This window comes from Aythya marila (genome assembly GCF_965140915.1).
Source record: "Aythya marila genome assembly, chromosome: 18".
Taxonomy (NCBI): Eukaryota; Metazoa; Chordata; class Aves; order Anseriformes; family Anatidae; genus Aythya; species Aythya marila.
This window is the reverse complement of record NC_139059.1, coordinates 355,991-373,250: the sequence shown is the minus strand read 5'-3', so window position 1 is coordinate 373,250 and position 17,260 is coordinate 355,991. Positions and strand designations below refer to the sequence as shown.

Sequence of the window (17,260 nt, the reverse complement as noted above, 5' to 3'; positions counted from 1 at the left end):
CCGCTTTGTTCCCGTGCCTGATCCCATGCGAGAGCCGCGGGCAGGTGGGCGAGGGGCGAGCCGGGCCCCCGCTCCTCCCGGCACCGCTTCCAAGAGGCCGGCGCCGGGCGGGAGGGGGGCTTTGCCCCGCGGGGCCCTGCCCCGAGCTGCGGAACCCCCCCCGGTGCCCTCCCGCTCCCCGGTGCCCTCCCGCCGCCAGACCCCGTGCGCCAGGCGCAGCCGGAGGCACGGAGCCTCCGTCGCGGGGCCCGGGGCGCCTCCCGTCGGTGCTCGGCCCCGCTCCGCGCACCACGAAGCGGGAGGGGGCCGGGGGCTGCCGGGGGCTGCCGGCACTCTGCGCTCCTGCCGCTGCTCCCGGCCCGGCCCCTGCCCCGGGCTCAGCCCCTGGAGGGGCGCCCGGTGCCCCCCGCCCGTCCCGGTCCTCTCCCCGCACAGCCCCCCCCGGGCCTGGGGGGCTCGAGGCGGCCCCGGGGCAAACGCGCGGTGAGCCCCGGCCAGGCTCCGGCCCCGGCCCCGGCCCCGGCCCCGGCCCCGGTGTTGCGGGGGGGTCGCGCTGCGGGACGTGGTTACCGGACCGGGCTCCAGCAGGACGGCGCGAGGCAAACACGGACCCGTCACCGCCAGCGGCGGCCGGAACGAGAGGGTGGCGGCAGCTCCCGGCCGCCCGGCGGAGGCTCGGCCGAGCCCCGAGGGGAGCAGCCCCGCTCTCACGGGCAGGAGCGGCCGGCCGCGGGCACCGGAGCCGGGAGGCGGCGGGGCCTCGCCTCCTGCCAGAGCTGGGACGGGGACACCGGGCGGTGCCGAGGGACCCGCTGGGCCACCGCGGCTGGGGCCGGGGAAGCATCCACGGGGCACCCCCCGGCGGGAGCTGTACCGGCGGAGGCACGGGCGGCCCCATCCCTCCCCCCCCGGGGCGGTGCGCGCCCAGCTGCCCCCGCCCGGCCCCGCCGCTCCACCGGCAGGTCCCGGGGTGGTCGGCACCGGGGCGGAGCGGAGCGGAGGAGCCGACACCGGAGACCGACGGCAGCGGCAAGCGCGGGTGCTCGCAGCTCTCGGGCGCTCTCACCGGTGCTGGAGGAGCCTCGCGGCAGCGCCGAGCACCCGGTCCGGGGGCACGGGGCCGCCCCCCCGATCCCCTCCCCGTGCCAGCGGGAGGAGCGGGGCGGTGGGAAGCGGCTCCTCGCCCGCGGTCCCTCCCCCCGCGCCGGTCCCTCCCCCCCGAGCCGCCACCGCCGCCGTCGTCGCGGCTCCGGCAAAAGTTTTCGCCGGAGCGGCCGAGCGCACCGGTCCCGGTCCCGGTCCCGGTCCCGGTCCCGGTCCCGGCCCCGGCCCCGGCCCCGGCCCCCGCCAGCACCGAGATGCGCACGGGATCCGCCGCCAGCGCAGCCCCGACAGGTACGGGGGGGGAGGAACGGAGGGAGGGAGGCGAGCGCCCATCCCCGCGGTCTTGGGGCTCCCGGACGGCACCGGCGGACACCGCGCGCCCCGATGCGTGGCTCTGGACCCGGCCCGGGGCCGCTCGGCTCCGGGGCCGCTGCTCGAACCCCGGCGCTCCGCAGCCGCAGCTCCCCGAGCCGCCCGGTGCCGGCGGCCGGCCCCGGCGGGGCTGAGCCCCTGGGCGAGAGGTGTCCGGTCCCGGGGGCGTCCCGCGGGCCGGGCCCGCTCCGGAGCCTCCAGCCGCCTGGGCAGGGCTCAGCCGCCGGGCACCCGGCGCTGGCGCGGCCTCCGTGCTCCCCGGGAAAGCGGCACCAGCCGGGCTCGGGCGCAGCGGGAGCATCTCCCCGAGCAGCCCTGGGCAGCGCGGTGCCCGCGGAGGGCATGGCAGAGCGCGGCTTTCTTGGCAGCACCAAAGCCGGGGACGCTTCGCCCCCCTCGCAGCACTCCCCAGGCTCCCCGGGTGCCGCAGGGGCCTGCTGCGAGTGCCCTTTGTGACTCTGTCCCGAGCTCTGCTGTGTCAACACGGCGTTGGTAAATGGCTTTGTTTAACCAGGACATGTCGGGTATGTGACCTTGCCGGCCTTGTGGTTGCATGCGCATCTCCAAAGCAGCAGCAGGGCTCACCTCTGCCCGGCGCTGAGCTTCCCAGCCCACCTGCTCCCTGGGGTGACAGTGGAGAGCAGGGCATGCCGGTGCCGGGCTGGCTCAGGCACAGAGGGCAGAGGACGGGCGGCTGCGGCTGCCCAGCCAGCACTGGCCAAGCCCTGTGTCCTCCCAGTGCCTCGCTGCACACCCTGTAATGTGTCTGCCTTACCCCACACAGCACTCAGCTGCACGCATTGTGGGTGTCCTGACCCATGACGAGTTCAGCTGTTGCCCCTGTGATTTCCTCGGCTTTATCTGTGCATCCGCGGGAGAATTCAGGGCCTGCAGTACCCCTCCTCGTCATGTTAGTGCCGCCCCAGCTGCGAGCTCCTGTCCTTCCCACCAATCCTCACTCCTTTCCACACACTGTGATGCAGATTTTTTTGTTCTGTTGCCTGGAGAGGGGAAGAGAAAAAAGGCTGAGCGGAGAAGAGGCAAAATATGGATTAAAAATAGTTAATGAAAAAATGTGACCGCAAGCCCTGAGCAGCAGTGCAGCGTTGAGACCAGCTGCGGAGCACAGCTCTGCTCTGTGCACCTCTCTGTGCCAGGCACAGGCAGAGGCAGGGGCTGGGAAGCCAGCAGCAGGAGGGGTGGGACTGCTCATGTCCCCCTGTGCTCCTCCAGCGTATCCTGCCCGGCCTTGTGTCCCCCACAGGCAGGGCCCCAGTGCCTTCCAGGGGCCCGCATGCTGGGGTCTGTCTGTCCTGGTCCGGGGAGCTTGGCCAGGAGCGCTGCCTGCAGCCCTGCACCACCACCATGGTGCTGCCTCGGGATGGGGGGGACCCTCCTGGGACGGGGCTGCTGCAGGCGCCGTGTCACTTCCCACCGAGACACCCAGACCCCAGCACAGGGACGGCCACGGCGCTCATCCAAGACATGAGCTGGGCTGGAGAGGCAGGTGCTGAGCTCCCAGTGCAGGCACACGCACACACACGCCTGCCTGCACTGACCTTTTCCTAGGCTTTTCCCAGCCCTGTGCTTCCCCTGCGACACGTTAACCACACGTGTCACCCGCTGCGTCTCTCGCGTTGTCCTCCTGTGCTGCATGGGTTTTTCACATCCCCGCTCACGCGGTGTGATGAACGAGACAAACCCGTTTCCTGAAGCTAAAGCCCCTCTCCCAGAGCCCCAGGCAGCGGGTTTCTCTGACCCCTTCTTGTCTGCACCTGCAGACCACTCCTCTCTTGTGCTGGGAGATGCCCTTCCCCTTCTCCTTCAGTGCCAGGGCAGTGCTGGAGGTGATGGAAACAGCGTTCGTCCTAAAGGCACAGGGGCTAAAAACATTTGCTTGCATCCTGTGTTTCTGTTGACGAAAATGCTGTCAGGGCTGGTTTAGGTTTTCTTGGTCCAAAGTGACACAGACCCCAATGCTGTTGGTGCCTCCTGACGTTGGCTCTCTCCATGCTGCCGCTCCGTGTTTCAGAGCCACGCAGCTCTGTGTGAACAAGCCGTGGTCCTGCAGCGTGCGAGGTGCTCCGGGCAGCTCAGCAGTTCCTCCACCACGGAATTTCTGTGTGCTGGTTCAGAGGGGAGGTGGCGGCTGGAGCAGTTGTGGGTCGCAGGTGGGGAGCAGGAGGCATCCCAGAGCTCAGGGCAGGGGCACAGACAGGGGCAGCACAGGGTGCAGGACAGCCTCCCCCCCTGCACCTCCCCACCGCAGCCATCCCTGGCCACCACTCGTCCTGCTCGCTGCAGCCCTGGGAAAAAAGAGGAGCAGTCGGCAGGGCCAGGCTCACGCTGGCGTTGCATCAGCCCTGGCCTTCCACCGTCCCCTCCCCTGCCAAGTGCCGAAGCCCCTGCTGTGCCGGCTTGTAGCTTGGAGCTCAAAGCCAAGCCAGCCGTGGAAAGCGCTGCATTAGCGCACTGGGGGCTAATCCCTGCGCCTGGAGGGCAGCAGCCCCCACCGCCGCCGCCTGAGCTCTCGAAAAGCCGCGCTCCCACCCCAGCCCCTGGGATTGGGGGGGCGAGAGCCGTGTGGAGGGACCGGGCTTCAGCCGCCTGCGCCAACCTCCCCGGCGCTTGTGTGGGGCTGCGGCTGTGCCAGAGCGCTGCCAGGTCACGTTGCAGATGCCCATGAGTGTCCCCATGGAGGCTTCACCAAGCCATTGATCCATGTAGCAACGAGCCGCAGCGATCCCAGATGTGGGGCTCGTTGCCTTGTCCATGTGATGGCAGCCCCAGGGGGGTGAGGGGGTGGGCAGGGTGGCGTCAGGCCAGCGGCAGGGCCTGCACACCCTCAGGCTGGGGCACAAAATCCCCAGGTGTGCAGCCTCCTCCGGAGCCTGATCCCTCTTCCCTCCTCTCCAGTCGCAGGCACAAAACCTCCCCACTGCTGTGCTCAGTGTTTGCAGCCCGGCCTCCGCGGGGGTCAGCAGCCGCAGGGCCGTGACACAGGGACACGCTGCATTGCCCAACGCCAACATGGGGCAAAAGTCCCCTGCACAGCCTGTTCCGGAGGCTGCAGCCCCCAGCAGATGCTCCCACCTGAACAGCAGCTGCTGGGTGCCCACGGCTCGGCACAACGGGCACCCACAGGGCCTGGCAGGTGGGGTGTCAGGTGGTGGGGCCGAGGAACACATTGTCAGGGGCCGGTCAGTAAAGGCAGCTGGTGGCGAGGAGATGGGTCTGTTCTGTGGTGCTGCCTCCATCAGCGAAGGACAGGGCACGGGGGCCTCACGGCCCCGGTGGCTGCAGCGCATCCAGCAGGAACAACTGAGCCGAGCACCGTGGGCACCAGAGCCGGGTCCCAGGAGGTGCCAGAGCCACACCGGACCCTGCTGTGCCGGCCCCGTGGGGCTGTCGCCCCTCCTGAATCGCTCCCTAACCCTGCAGAGCCAGGACAACCAGCCCTTGGTTCCTCTGGCACGCCTGTACGCCTGCTAGAAACCTCAGTGTGGGGCGACCGAGCGGTGGGGTCCCCCCGCCCCGCAGCCCAGAGGGGAGCAGGGTCAGTGTGGCTCCACGGGCAGCTGGGGCAAAGGACTTGGGCAGGGCCCACTGCAGGGCCAGGGTGCGGCGGGGGCCCCGTGCCGGAGGAGCGTGACCGGCCCCGTGCGCCAGAACCCCTCACCCAGTGCAGTCTGCCCAGCTTGGCCGCAGCAGGGCCCCGGGGCCTGGGGACCGGCTGCCAGCCAGGGAGGGGAGTCTAGGGCAGAGGCCTCCCCACCACCAAATCCCACTGCAGGCCGCTAAAAATAGAGACACCTCTGCCCCAGAGCTGCCTGCCCAGCCCGGAGAGGGGCCGCACTGGCTGCACGTCGCTGCTGGCCCGCGGTGCCCCGGTGCGGCGCTGCTCCCGGTGCGGGGATGCTCGGGGCAGGGCCGGGCACCTGCAGGTCCCCGCGGGGCCACGCCGTGGGTGGCAGCACAGGGGGCAGGCGGGGATGCAGTGGGATGGGGATGCTGGGGCAGGCAGGTGGCTGGCGGGCACCCACCGGGGCAGGTCCCCGCTGCCAGAGCCCAGCCACGAGGTCCGTCTGTCCCCGGCGGCCGCGCCGTCTGTCCTGGGCTGCCTAAATAAGGCAGCGAGCCGGCAGGTCCGGCTCCCCGCGCCGCATCTGGAGCGCCATGGGCTGATTAATGAGCTTCTCAGGCAGCCATTGCGACATGGCAAGTGGGTCTGCACGGAGGAAACATGACTTTCCCAGGGATAAAAATAGGCACGAGCAGCGCGGCGAGCCCTGGGAGCGGCGGCGGGCCGGGGAGCACAGGAGCACAGCGCTCCTGCCGCTGCTGGGGGAGGCCGGGGCTCGGCGGTGCCGCAGCATCTGCAGTGCCCACGGCACTGCCCCCGCCTCAGCTGCCCTCGTGCCCCCTGGCCACGCCGTGGGGCTGCCCACAGAACGGCCCCTTGTCAGAGGGGCTGAAATCCCGCTCAGGAGCCCCGTAACCGGCTTAGGGTGGATGGAGAGAATTACGGCTCCTCGTGTGCTGAGCTGTGTGGGTGAGCTCCCAGGCACCGTGTCAGATGAGGCACCGCGTTGCTCACCCAGGCTGGGAGCAACAAAGCCAGCAGCGGAGCTGGTCTGGGGCCACGGCAGCCCCGTGAGCCGGGGATCCCTGCGGGTTAATGGTTAACCACCCCAGGGCTGGCAGCGTCCCTGCCGGATTGGGCTCCACCACCTCCATGGCCACCTCAAAACCCCGCGGGTGCTGAGGCCGGGGGACCATGGGGTGAGGGATGGGGTGCCCCAGCCATGGGCTGAGCCGGCTCTGGGCACCGTGGCCATCCCGGGGCTGTCCCAAGGGCCCGGGCACCTCCACAGGCAGCCAAACACCTGGGTGTAGATCCAGAATCAGCGATGCTGAGAGTCACAGCACCATGGGGTAGAGGGGAAGGGGGCAGCTCAGGTGAGGGATGTTCCTGGCTGCCTCTTGAGATCCTGGGCTCTCAGGGGTCAGCACCATCGCACAGCTGAGCACCGACACCAATATGGGGGGGCCTGGCCCATGTCTGTGAGTGGTGTGTGGCAGGGAGGCTGTGCCCCCGGCTGTGGCCATGGGGAGGCTGAACACATGCACCCCATGCCAGGGGTGTAGGAGGGAGGGGATGTCATGTCCTGCGTGTGGCTGTGCTCCTCTTGCTCAAGGCTGGTGAAAACGCCAGCCCGAGGCACGCTGGCTGCTTGGTGTGCTCTAGGAAGGCAGAGAGGCGACTTGGCCACTGTCACAAAGACATCCTGGGCAGGAAATGGCAGGTGCTCAAGGGCTGCAGTCTGATGGAAAAGTGCACAAACAAGAAGGTGAAAGTCAGAGGCAGGTGGGCTGACAGAGGATGGGGCCACGAGTGTGGCGGTGTGAGCAGGGGCTGCTCCCTGCAGTGCATCCCCGGGTTGTGCCCTGGGGCAGGTCCCACCACGCGTCCCCATGACCCGTTCTCTCGTTCAGGGTCACCCAGGCACCAGGGCCCTCACCCCCAGGGCAGAGGAGCTCCCGAGGGCCAGTAGGAAGCCAGGTCCCCCACTCCTTATGCAGCTTGTGGCCCAGCAAAGGGATGTCCCAGCCACGACTCCTCGCCCTCCTGCTGCTGCTGCTCTGCTGCCAGGTAAGGACGGAACCCCCCAAGGAGCCCCTCACCACGCCATGCTGCGGCAGCCACTGCCCAGCCCTGCCATCCACATGGCACGGCACGGCACGGCACAGCATGGCACAGCTCTTCAGCCTGTGCCTGCCCACAGCCATCCTTGAACCCCGGGGCCAGCGGCCGCCTGCCCCTGCCCAGCCCCGGTGACCTCTGTGCTGTCCCCAGGGCCCCTCCGCCCAGATCACAGATTCCCTCTTTGAGAACTGGAAGGCCTACAAGGAGGAATGTCACCGCAACATGAGCCGGATGCCTGCACCCACGGGTGAGAGCGGGTGCCCCACGTGCTGCCCCGGCCGGGATGGGGACCCCAAGAGGGCGGGCACAGGGGGACAGCGGGGACCCTCTGTGGGTCGGCCCCGAAAGCCCCACCACGTCCCACCCCTCCGCAGAGCTGGTCTGTAACCGAACCTTTGACAAGTTCTCCTGCTGGCCCGACGCGCTGCCCAACACCACCATCAACGTCTCCTGCCCCTGGTTCCTGCCCTGGTACCAGAAAGGTGAGGGCAGGGCGTGGGGCAGGGCCAGGCACATGGGCAGGGTGCGCAGCTCTGTGCGTGGTGCTCGTGTGCCGTGCACGCGGCTCCGGCCACCTCCCCTGGGCCAGTGCACGGAGCCCGGCCATGGCTGGGGGCCCGCAGCAGCCCCGTGTCCCCCCTCTCCGCACAGTGAGGCACAGGTACGTCTTCAAGACTTGCGGGCCGGACGGGGAGTGGGTGACGGGCCCCAAGGGGCAGTCCCTGCGGGATGCCACCCAGTGCCAGGTCGACGCCGAGGACCTGGAGGCGCAGGTGGGCAGGGCTGGCAGGGGGCTCCGAGCAGCCCCCCCGCCCCGTGCTCTACAGCCCCGCACCCCGCCCTCACCCGCTCCTTCTCTCCCAGGAAAAGTTCGCCAAGACCTACGGCAGCTTCAAGGTGATGTACACGGTGGGCTACTCGGTGTCGCTGTGCGCGCTGCTGCTCGCCCTGGCCGTGCTGCTGGGCTTCAGGTAGGGGCGTGGGCAGGGGCGGGCAGGGGCCGCGCGGGGCAGAGCACTGACGGCGAGCCGCTGCCTCCCCAGCAAGCTGCACTGCATGAGGAACTACATCCACATGAACCTCTTCGCCTCCTTCATCCTGAAGGGCGTCTCCGTGCTGGTCATCGACGCCCTGCTGAAGACGCACTACAGCGACAAGATCGATGACTACAAAGTGCGCATCTGGCTGAGCGACGAGGTGAGCGGGGGCCCGGGGGGGGGCACAGGGGCGTGGGTGGTCGGCAGCTCCTGACCCCTGCCCGCAGGCTGCCGCAGGCTGCCGGGCGGCCACGGTCTTCATGCAGTACGGCACCGTGGCCAACTACTGCTGGCTGCTGGTGGAGGGCATCTACCTGCACAACCTCCTGGTGGTGGCCGTCTTCTCCGAGCGGAGCTACTTCACCCTCTACCTGTGCATCGGCTGGGGTGAGTGCAGGCAGGCGCAGGCTGCGGCGGGCTGGTGCCCCGTCCTCACCCCCGACCCCGTGCCGTGCCTCACCTGCCCCTCCCTGCCTCCCCCCCAGGGGCACCCATGCTATTTCTCATCCCTTGGGTCGTTGTGAAGTTCCTCTACGAAAACATCCAGTGAGTACAGCCCGTGCATGGCGCCACGAGGGGCGTGTGGGAGTGTGGGTCATGGGCAGGGGTGTGTGGGACATGCCACGGGGGGACAGCCCCGGGGAGGCTCTGCGCTGCCATCCACGTGCGGGGAGCACGGAGCAGGGCTGCAGCGCTGGCTTGGCTGCGCCTGCCGACACCGCGCTGGGCTCCAGCAGCTGCCCTGGCCAGGGGCTGCCCAGCAGTCCCCGTCCCCCTCCTCCACAGGTGCTGGAGCACCAACAACAACATGGGCTTCTGGTGGATCCTCCGCTTCCCCGTGTTCCTGGCCATCCTGGTGAGTCCCCAGCCCGCAGCTCTACCTCTGCTCAGCCCTTCGCCTCCACGGCTGCCCTGGGCAGGGGACAATGCTGGCCGCCCTGTCCCCGCCGCCACCCTGCTGGCCCCTCACGGGCTCACTCTGCTCTGCTGCAGATCAACTTCTTCATCTTCATCCGCATCATCCAGATCCTCATCTCCAAGCTCCGTGCGCACCAGATGCGCTACACCGACTACAAGTTCAGGTGGGTGCTGGCTGCAGCCCCAACCCTGCACTGTCTGTGCACAGTGCACATGCTGGTTTGGTGCGTGTGTGTGTGCGTGTGTGTGCGTGTGTGTGTGTGTGTGTGTGTGCACAGCCCCTGGCCCCGGCGCTGAAGCTGGCCCCTCCAAGCAGGCTGGCCAAGTCCACGCTGACGCTGATCCCCCTGTTGGGCATCCATGAGGTTGTCTTTGCCTTTGTCACGGATGAGCACGCCCAGGGCACCCTGCGCTACGTCAAGCTCTTCTTCGACCTCTTCCTGAGCTCCTTCCAGGTGAGCCCAGCTCAGCTGGGACCGGCCACGGGGACCCTCCCTGCTGGGAGGGACCGGACCAGGGCCGGGGCTGGGGATCACCTGTGCACCTCTCACACCTCTCCTGCCTCCGCCCAGGGGATGCTGGTGGCCATTCTCTACTGCTTCGTCAACAAGGAGGTGAGCAGCTGGGCGGGGAGCAGGCAGCTGGGGGCCTGGGGGGCCGCGGGCACAGGGCCAGGCTGATGGTGGCCGCCCCCAGGTGCAGTCGGAGCTGCTGAAGAGGTGGCAGCGCTGGAAGCTGGGGAAGGACCTGGCGGAGGAGTACAAGCACACCTACAGCCACGCGCCCAGTGCCCGCAACGGCACCGGCAGCGCCTGCGAGAAGCACCAGCTGGTGAGCGGCTGCGCCAACGGGGTGGGGCGCAGCCCGGCCGCCTCGCGGCCCCCCACCCACTACCTCGAGAGGAGCGGCCACGGCACCGCCGAGCACCTCGCCCTGGGGGACCGGCACCACTGCTATGAGTTCCCCGAGACCACGGCCGAGAGCCACTTCTGAGCCTGTGGATGGACCGGGAGGGCTGCACTGGCCCTTCTGCGGCAGACTGAGCCCGCTGCGGCGGCCACTGCCTGCCCCCCCGTCCGGCCGCCCCCCCGGTGCTGCACGGGGCCCTGCCTGCCCGGCGAGGACGCTGCGACAGGCTGGGGTCGCGTGGGACAGTGGAAGCGCCTGGGGCAGGCGAGCGGGGCCTGGACCTCTGTGGGAGGGGGCCAGGGGCTGAGGGGAGACCTGTGGGGCTGGGGGATCTGGGGGGGGTGGGGGTGGGGGGGGTTCATCCTGTGGTGCTGCTCTTGTGCGCCTGCGAGACCCTTTGCGCAATGGTGTAATTTATCTGTCGTAATTGTGTAAATAGGTGTGGGCCCGTGCCGGGCTGCAGGGCCAGCTCTGAGTGAGCCTCTCTGTGGGGAACGGGCTGGGGGGACCAGGGACACTGCGGCCCCAGAGCGTGCCCCTGAGCACCCCCTGAGAGCGGGACGGGGCCCATCGCAGCAGAGAGCTGGGCTGCACCAGGAGCCGCCGCGCCGCCTGCCCTCCAGCCCCACGCAGGTGAGCGAGGCAGAACTGAGGGGGCCGTGGGCTGCAGCCCCCCCTCACCAGCACATGTTCTCCTCTGGCTGCTAATCAGCTCTGTCCTCACACCGCCAGGAGCCCTTAATTAAATCATTTGGATCTGCCCCTTGGGCACCCGCGCTCTCCTGGGAGACGGCACAAGCCAGCGGTGGCCGCTGCCGGCGCTGAGCACCACGAGCACTGCGGGGCACGGGGCCGTGGGGCACGGGGCCGCGGGGTCCCACACCCAGGGTCCGGGAGTGGCGCCCGCACGGCCCCGCGGGTCGGGCCAGAGGCAGCCAGCGCGTGGAGGAGCGTGGGGGACCGGCACCCTAAGAGGCTTGTGCCTCGCACATGAGCGCTAAGCCCGGATGCCGCGGCTTTAGGAACCACAACCGCTTTGTGCGGGGATTAGCCGCAGTCACGGCCCCACGCCGGGGGTGCACCCTGCTGATGGGGGGCACTGGGACGGGCAGCTGGCTTCAGACACCTCCATGGCCCCGCGAGCCCCAGGCACGCTGCAGGACCCACACACACCCAGCACGTGGGGCGTGCCGAGGAGGCGACACTCGGTGCCGTGCCCCAGCAGCCAGCCTCAGCCCCACGCAGCCCACAGACCCCCCAGCCGAGCATCCCCCCACGCAGCCCTGGCCCCAGCCCTGCCTGAGCCTGCCGGGAGCGAGCCCTGGGCACAGTGAGGGCAGGGGCCTGGCGCACAGTGGTGAGGGCCTGCCCACGGCATGGGCCCCGGCTGCGTGGTGCTTGGCTCCTGGCAGCAGCGGCGTGCCGGGCACGCAGTAATTTTCCTCTGTTTACTTCACAAGTTGCCGCCTGCCCCAGCTGGGCGTGCTCTGCTTGCCCACCGTGTGGCCACTCCAGCGCCAAGTGGGGGCCGTGGGGCCCGAGCTGTGATGGACGGGGTGGCCGGGGCTGCGCGACCACAGCGCCAGGGCAGCAGTGCCCATGGGGGAGTGGTGCCATGGGGCCGCGTGGGGATGGGGACAAGGACGGGGATGGGGGTGAGGATGGGGATGAACCCTACCCAGAGCTGTGGTCCCACGCCAGCCAGGGCAGCCCCTAAGCAGACACAAGCTGCTCGCCCCCTTGGCTGTGGCCGCCACCGCGGCCTCCTGACGCGGTAACAAGCCTAATTGAAGCAAATTGCTGGAGCACGAGGCGGTTTCTGGGAAGGTAAATATGGTCATCACGCGGCGCCGGGCTCAGTGCCTGTTGCTCCAGCATTGCCATGGCAACTCCCCCCTGTCCCCCCCGCCATCCCCTCGCGGCACCACGACGCCCCGATGGGGCCAGGCTGGCCCCACGGCACTGGGGACTCGGGGACCCCGGCACCCCCCACCGGCAGGATTCCGCTGGCACCGTGCGGTGGCTGCACCGTGGCTGCGGCTCCCCCAGCACCCCCAGCCCATGGGCGCCCTGTGGCAACGCGAGCACCCAGCAGCACCCCCTGTCCCCAGAGCTGGGGGGCCAGCAGTGCTGCCTGTGTGCACACAGGGTCCTGACACTCACACCCCACACACGCACCCCCCACAGCGCTCACACGCACACACAGAGGCACAGATACACACACAGAGTACAGACACAGACACACACACACACCTGAACACATCCATGCTGCACACACTCACAGCCACGCTCACACACATGCTCACCCACACACCCACACGCACCCACTCGCCCACCACTCCGCCGGGTCTGGTACTCGCAGCCCCCACCCGGTACCCGCAGCCCCCAGCCCGATGGGGCTGACATGCTGACATTTGTGGGCAGAGCAGCGCAGCGATGCGGCCGCTGGCGCCCGCGGGTTCCCATGGCAGCACTGGACGGGGACGTTCTGTGCCGGCCCCGCGCCGCTCGCCCACCCACGGGCGCCCCGGCAGCCGCCACCGCGGCACCAGCGCTGGGCGAGCCCTGAGACACGGCCCCGGCACCCCGGGGAGCGCCGGCTGTCTGAGCGGGGCTGAGCGCCTCTGCTACGGAGAGGAGCGAGCAGCAGAGACAGAAGACGGGGGAGAAACGGCAACCCGGGAGCGGTACCCGCGGGGCGCCCTCCTCCCCGGGTCACGGCGGGCAGCCCCCCGGTGCCCGCGAGGCCGCGGCGCTTGGCCGCCGCCCGCCCGCAGCAATACTCCTGCTTCATCAAGGTAATTGGAGACCACAAATTGGTCTTCTAAGTAGATTCTGCCCGTTACCATTCTCTCTTTCCACTACTTAATTCAATGATACAACACATACCTCTCCTCCTCCCACAACTTAATCTAATGATAAAAACCGCATCCGAGTCACGGCGAAAATAAACCGTGGCCAGGTCCGGTTTTTATAGGTAAACAGCCTGATCTCGCTGCCTCCGGCCTCCCCCCTTCGCAGGGGCTCCCCCCGAGCCTGAACTTCACACTTCCTTTCTGCTGCTTCACCGCGGTCACCCCGTGGTTTGTTATTAGTCTTTATAAAAATCGCCTGTTTATAAAATCATTTTTGTATGACATTTCATTAGAGCCTGCCTGAGTGACCGCCTCGCCTCCAGCTCCACAGCGCCCGAGCCAAGAGAAAAACAAGGCAGAGGCCGTCGGGCTGGGCTGACAGAGCCCCACGCGGCAGCGGGCAGCAGCTCCCCGTGGCCGTGGGGATGATGGCAGCACGCTGCTGCCCGCGGTCTCTGCTCGCTGCTGCCCAGGGTCTCCGCACACCTCTGGCAGCGGGGGCCCACATGCAGGCATGGGGCAGACCCACCCGCCGGCACGCACGCTCCCCACAGACCCCTGTGCCTTGCCTCGGGCTCTCTCAGCTCCATGACGGTGGAACGGGGGCACAGCCACAGCCCAGCCTCGTGCTGCAGGCAGGGGTCAGCCGAGCAGGGAAGCCCAGAGCCAGCGCAGGCGCTCCGCTCCCTGCCTCCCTCCCTCTGCCCAGCGCACACCAGTCAGCCCGCAGCACCCAGCAGACCACCAGCAGAGCCCCTCGCCTCCCCTGCAGGCACTCGAGGCAGGACAATGCAGGACAATGCGCACAGTGCGGGGGACAAGGCAGCTCTGTGCATATTTGGGGCCCCCAGAGCCAGGGCAACCCCGCTTGGCTGCCGTGCTCCTGGGACACGGGGCTGCAGCCTCTGGCACATCACACAAGCCCGAGAAGCGCTGGAAGTGCTGCTGCTCGCAAACAGCCCTGAGAAGCTCCAGGGAAAGGCCAAGGGAGACGGGCTGTGGTGGCAGTGACCCTAAATCCTTTGCTGCCGCTCCCAGCAGAGGGCACCTCCTGCAGGGCCTGGGGTGGAGCAGGGCCCGGGCACCACGCGGCCAACACAGCTGGCACGCGCCCTCCTCGGCGATGTTTTGGAGATGGGAGGTAAACAGGGTCACTACGCAGCACGGAGGTGCACTTGAGGAGAAATTCTAGCAATGCTAAGTATAGGTTAAATGCCATTAAAGCAGGGGAGGGAAAAGGATACGAGTGTATTAATAGTCTCAACATTTAAATCTTTGGTCTAGCAGCAGCTTCTAGGATGCTGGCTCACAGGAGGGCTGCCAGAGCCCAAGGGCATTGTGCTACCAGCTCGCAGTGAAATTAAGAGCCCCAAGCAAGTGCGGGAGCAAGACCCCTTCTGGAAAATAAATAAATAAAAGAGGTGGTTTCTGTTCTCCACCTTACTTGTCCTCAGGACTTGTCTGAAGGGGCATGGAAAACGCTGACGCTTACTGTCAGCACTCAAGTCTAAAACGGGAAGCGCAGGGTTTGAGTGACAAAACAGGAAAAGTTCTGAACTCTAAAAAAGGGAAGAACAAGGGCACTACACCAGACAGGCTGCAGGCACAGGCGGGCAGAGCAGCAAGGGCTCGGCAGGACACGGCCCCGTGCACCAGGTCCAGCACCCACAGCAGCGACGTGGCTGAGGCCTCTCCCCAGCACCAGGCGCCGGCACTGCCAGGGGCACCCAGGGGCCGTGCCGGGTGCCACCGCCCCGACAGAAGCCCCCGGAGGGCAGCAGGCAGCAGCGTGTCTGGCAGCCACGGCCCCGAGCTGACGGATGCTGCGGTGTGCAACGACAGGAGCAGGCAGAGCCACGCAGAGGCAGACTCAAAAGGACACAAGCTTTTATTTACAACACTCCTCAAGTGACAGACAACAGAAAAAAAAAAGAAAAAAAAAAAAAAAGAAAAAAAAAGGGAACAGTATAGCTCAATGACAACAAAGGAAAGTTAACAGCAACCACAACTCCCCTGCACCCTGCATCCGCCACGAAGCCCACTCGTGCTGGGCAGAGCCCCAGCAGCCCCCTCCCCACCAGCTCTCTGAGCTCAGGCAGGCAGCAGGCGGCTCCCACAGCTCCCCGCGTGTCCCAGGGACAGCGAGCAGCCCCGCGGCCACGCAGCTCTCTGCCCGCACGGCTGAGGGTGCAGTCACTCTCCCTTGCGCAGAGGTGGTTAGGCAGAAGGAACCTGAGCCTTGCCAGGGAAGCCAATGCCCGCAGCGAGTCAGACCTGCTCGCCACAGCTGCCACACAGCAGCGCTTCTGCCAGCTGTGGAGGCCAGGTCTCTTCAAAGGGTGCGTGTCTGGAAAGCCGTGTTAGTGCTAGAACAGTGAGGCATCGCTCAGGCAAGGATGGAAATAAGCTTCTTTCCGCAAAGTCAGCGCCAGCCCCCCCAGCCCCCTCCCACCACCTTCTGCGTTGCTGCCAGCGCACTGAGGCTGGGGGGAGCTGAGAGCAGCCCAGCGCTCCCCCTCCGAGCACCTCCAGGATGCTTGGGGCTGGGGCCAGTGCTGGTGCCCTCCTCTCCCTCCACCTGCAGGGAGAGAGGAGTAGCTTCATCGTCAGCACCGCGGGGACCTGGCCCAATCTAAGCACAAGGAAAATCCGGCATCGGATATGGACCCAAGAGCTTTGGCAGCACTGATGAGTCCCAGGCATTAGCAGCCCGGGTACAAATTAAGCCCTCCCACCAGGGAGCCAGGAACAGGCAAAGTGTGCCAAAGCAGCAGCAGCCAGCTGCCAGAAGGTGCTGAACTACCTGGTGTTGAACTGGGGCCACCTGTCTCGAGGCACAAGGTCAGCACCAAGTCTCCTTCATTCTCCCCTTGGCCTGCTCCAGCAGCTGTGAGCCTTTGGTACGCAGAAGGGAGCAGAGAACTGGCGCTGCCGCTACTGACAACACAGCTACTCGGCTCTGCCCTGCCGTACGCCAGACCCCAGCGAGCCTGAGTACGCAGCGCGCCAGGGACAGAGATGGAAGGAGAATAAGTGACCTGTGAGCCCAGCGTGAGGTGGAGGAGGACAGCTGGAGGCCAGAGAAAGCTGCAGGTTAGGGGCTGGTATCTTTTACAAGGGGCTCCGGATGCCTTCGGCAAGCCCCTAAGCATCTTGGAATTCAGGTAGCATCGAAGCCAGCCCCGAGGCCGACCGGCTCTCCACAGGCAGAGTACAGTAACCAGAGGAGGAAATCAACACAAAAATCTCAAATTAAATCTGCTTGAGGACCTTGGGAGACAGCCAATCCGCGCCGAGGGCCCGCCTTAGGACTTCTTCGCGTCCTGTGCGTTCCTCCGCTTCAGATCGCTCAGGTCGACGGGCTTGAACGCTGCCGGGGAGAGAGGGGAGGGAGACACTCGGGCGGCAGAGGCCGCGCAGCCGCCCCCCCCCCCCCGGCCCGGCCGGGCCCCGCCGCCGCCTCCGGCCGCAGCCGGCGGGGGGCGCCGCGGCGCTCACCTTTCAGGCTGGGGTTCGGCATCTTCTCCACGTACTCCTCGACCAGGCCGCGCTCGGCGCCCATCTGGCTGCGCAGGTCGCGCTCCACGCACTGCCAGGCTGCGGGGACACGAGAGGGGCGGCTCGCCAGGGGCGACGGCCGCCGGGAGGGCCCCGCGCCGCCGCCCCGCCGCTCACCCTCGTAGATGAAGCGCACGTTCTCCTCGTGGGCCGGCGTGAACAGCTCGCCGCCGGCGCCGGGGGAGCGCGGCCCGCCGCTCCGCTTGCCGTTGTACACCACGCGGGACACGGGGGAGCTGCAAGCCAAGCGCGGGGCTCAGCCGGGCCGGGCCGGGCCGCGGCGGGGCCCGGGGCCCGGGGCCGGCCCGGGGCGGAGCTCACCTGGCCATGGCGTCGTCCGTGCGGCGGCGCGGCTCGGCTCGGCGCGGCTGCGGGGAGAAAGGAGAGGGCGGCCAGGCCAGGCCGGGGCTAGGCCGCGGGCCGCCCGCCGCCCGTCGCCATGGCAACGCGCGCCCCTCACCTGGGCCCGGCTCCCGCCTCCGCTCGCCCTCGGGCCGCCACGGAAGCGCCGCAGCGCGCAGGCGCGGCCCCGCCCCGCCGCCGGCCGGGCCCCGCCCACAACACCGCGTCGCGTCGCCCCGCCCCCGGTCCGGCGCGCGCTCGGCCCGGCCCCGCCCCTGCGCTGGCCCCGCCCTTAGCCTTAGCCCCGCCCCTCCCGTTGCTACTAGCCCCGCCCCGGCCCTTAGCCCCGCCCCATCCCGGCCCTTAGCCCCGCCCCTCCACCGCAATGGGCGCCGTCCCTGCCCTGAGCCCCTCCCCTCCTCCCCCCGTAGCCCCGCCCCTTTCCTTGGCCCCGCCCC

General features: G+C 68.3%; 2 protein-coding genes across 2 annotated transcripts; one reads left to right on the top strand and one right to left on the bottom strand.

Annotated features, from left to right (window-relative positions):
• Positions 1-1,036: 1,036 nt before the first annotated feature.
• GCGR (glucagon receptor) lies at positions 1,037-10,349 on the top strand. The gene is made up of 15 exons (XM_082774562.1): positions 1,037-1,299; positions 1,336-1,395; positions 6,973-7,129; positions 7,334-7,430; positions 7,558-7,665; positions 7,835-7,956; positions 8,048-8,154; positions 8,227-8,380; positions 8,448-8,607; positions 8,706-8,766; positions 9,007-9,076; positions 9,214-9,302; positions 9,455-9,593; positions 9,711-9,752; positions 9,835-10,349. Exons 3-15 carry the CDS (start codon positions 7,079-7,081, stop codon positions 10,129-10,131), a joined length of 1,497 nt encoding a protein of 498 aa, XP_082630688.1. The 5' UTR covers positions 1,037-1,299; positions 1,336-1,395; positions 6,973-7,078; the 3' UTR covers positions 10,132-10,349.
• A 4,423-nt stretch (positions 10,350-14,772) lies between these two features.
• Positions 14,773-17,026, bottom strand: MCRIP1 (MAPK regulated corepressor interacting protein 1). Its single transcript, XM_082774890.1, has 5 exons — positions 16,921-17,026; positions 16,782-16,828; positions 16,578-16,696; positions 16,401-16,499; positions 14,773-16,272 (listed from the first exon to the last, which is right to left on the bottom strand). The coding sequence occupies exons 2-5, from the start codon at positions 16,787-16,789 to the stop codon at positions 16,208-16,210; spliced, it is 291 nt and encodes a 96-aa protein (XP_082631016.1). The 5' UTR covers positions 16,790-16,828; positions 16,921-17,026; the 3' UTR covers positions 14,773-16,207.
• Positions 17,027-17,260: the final 234 nt, after the last annotated feature.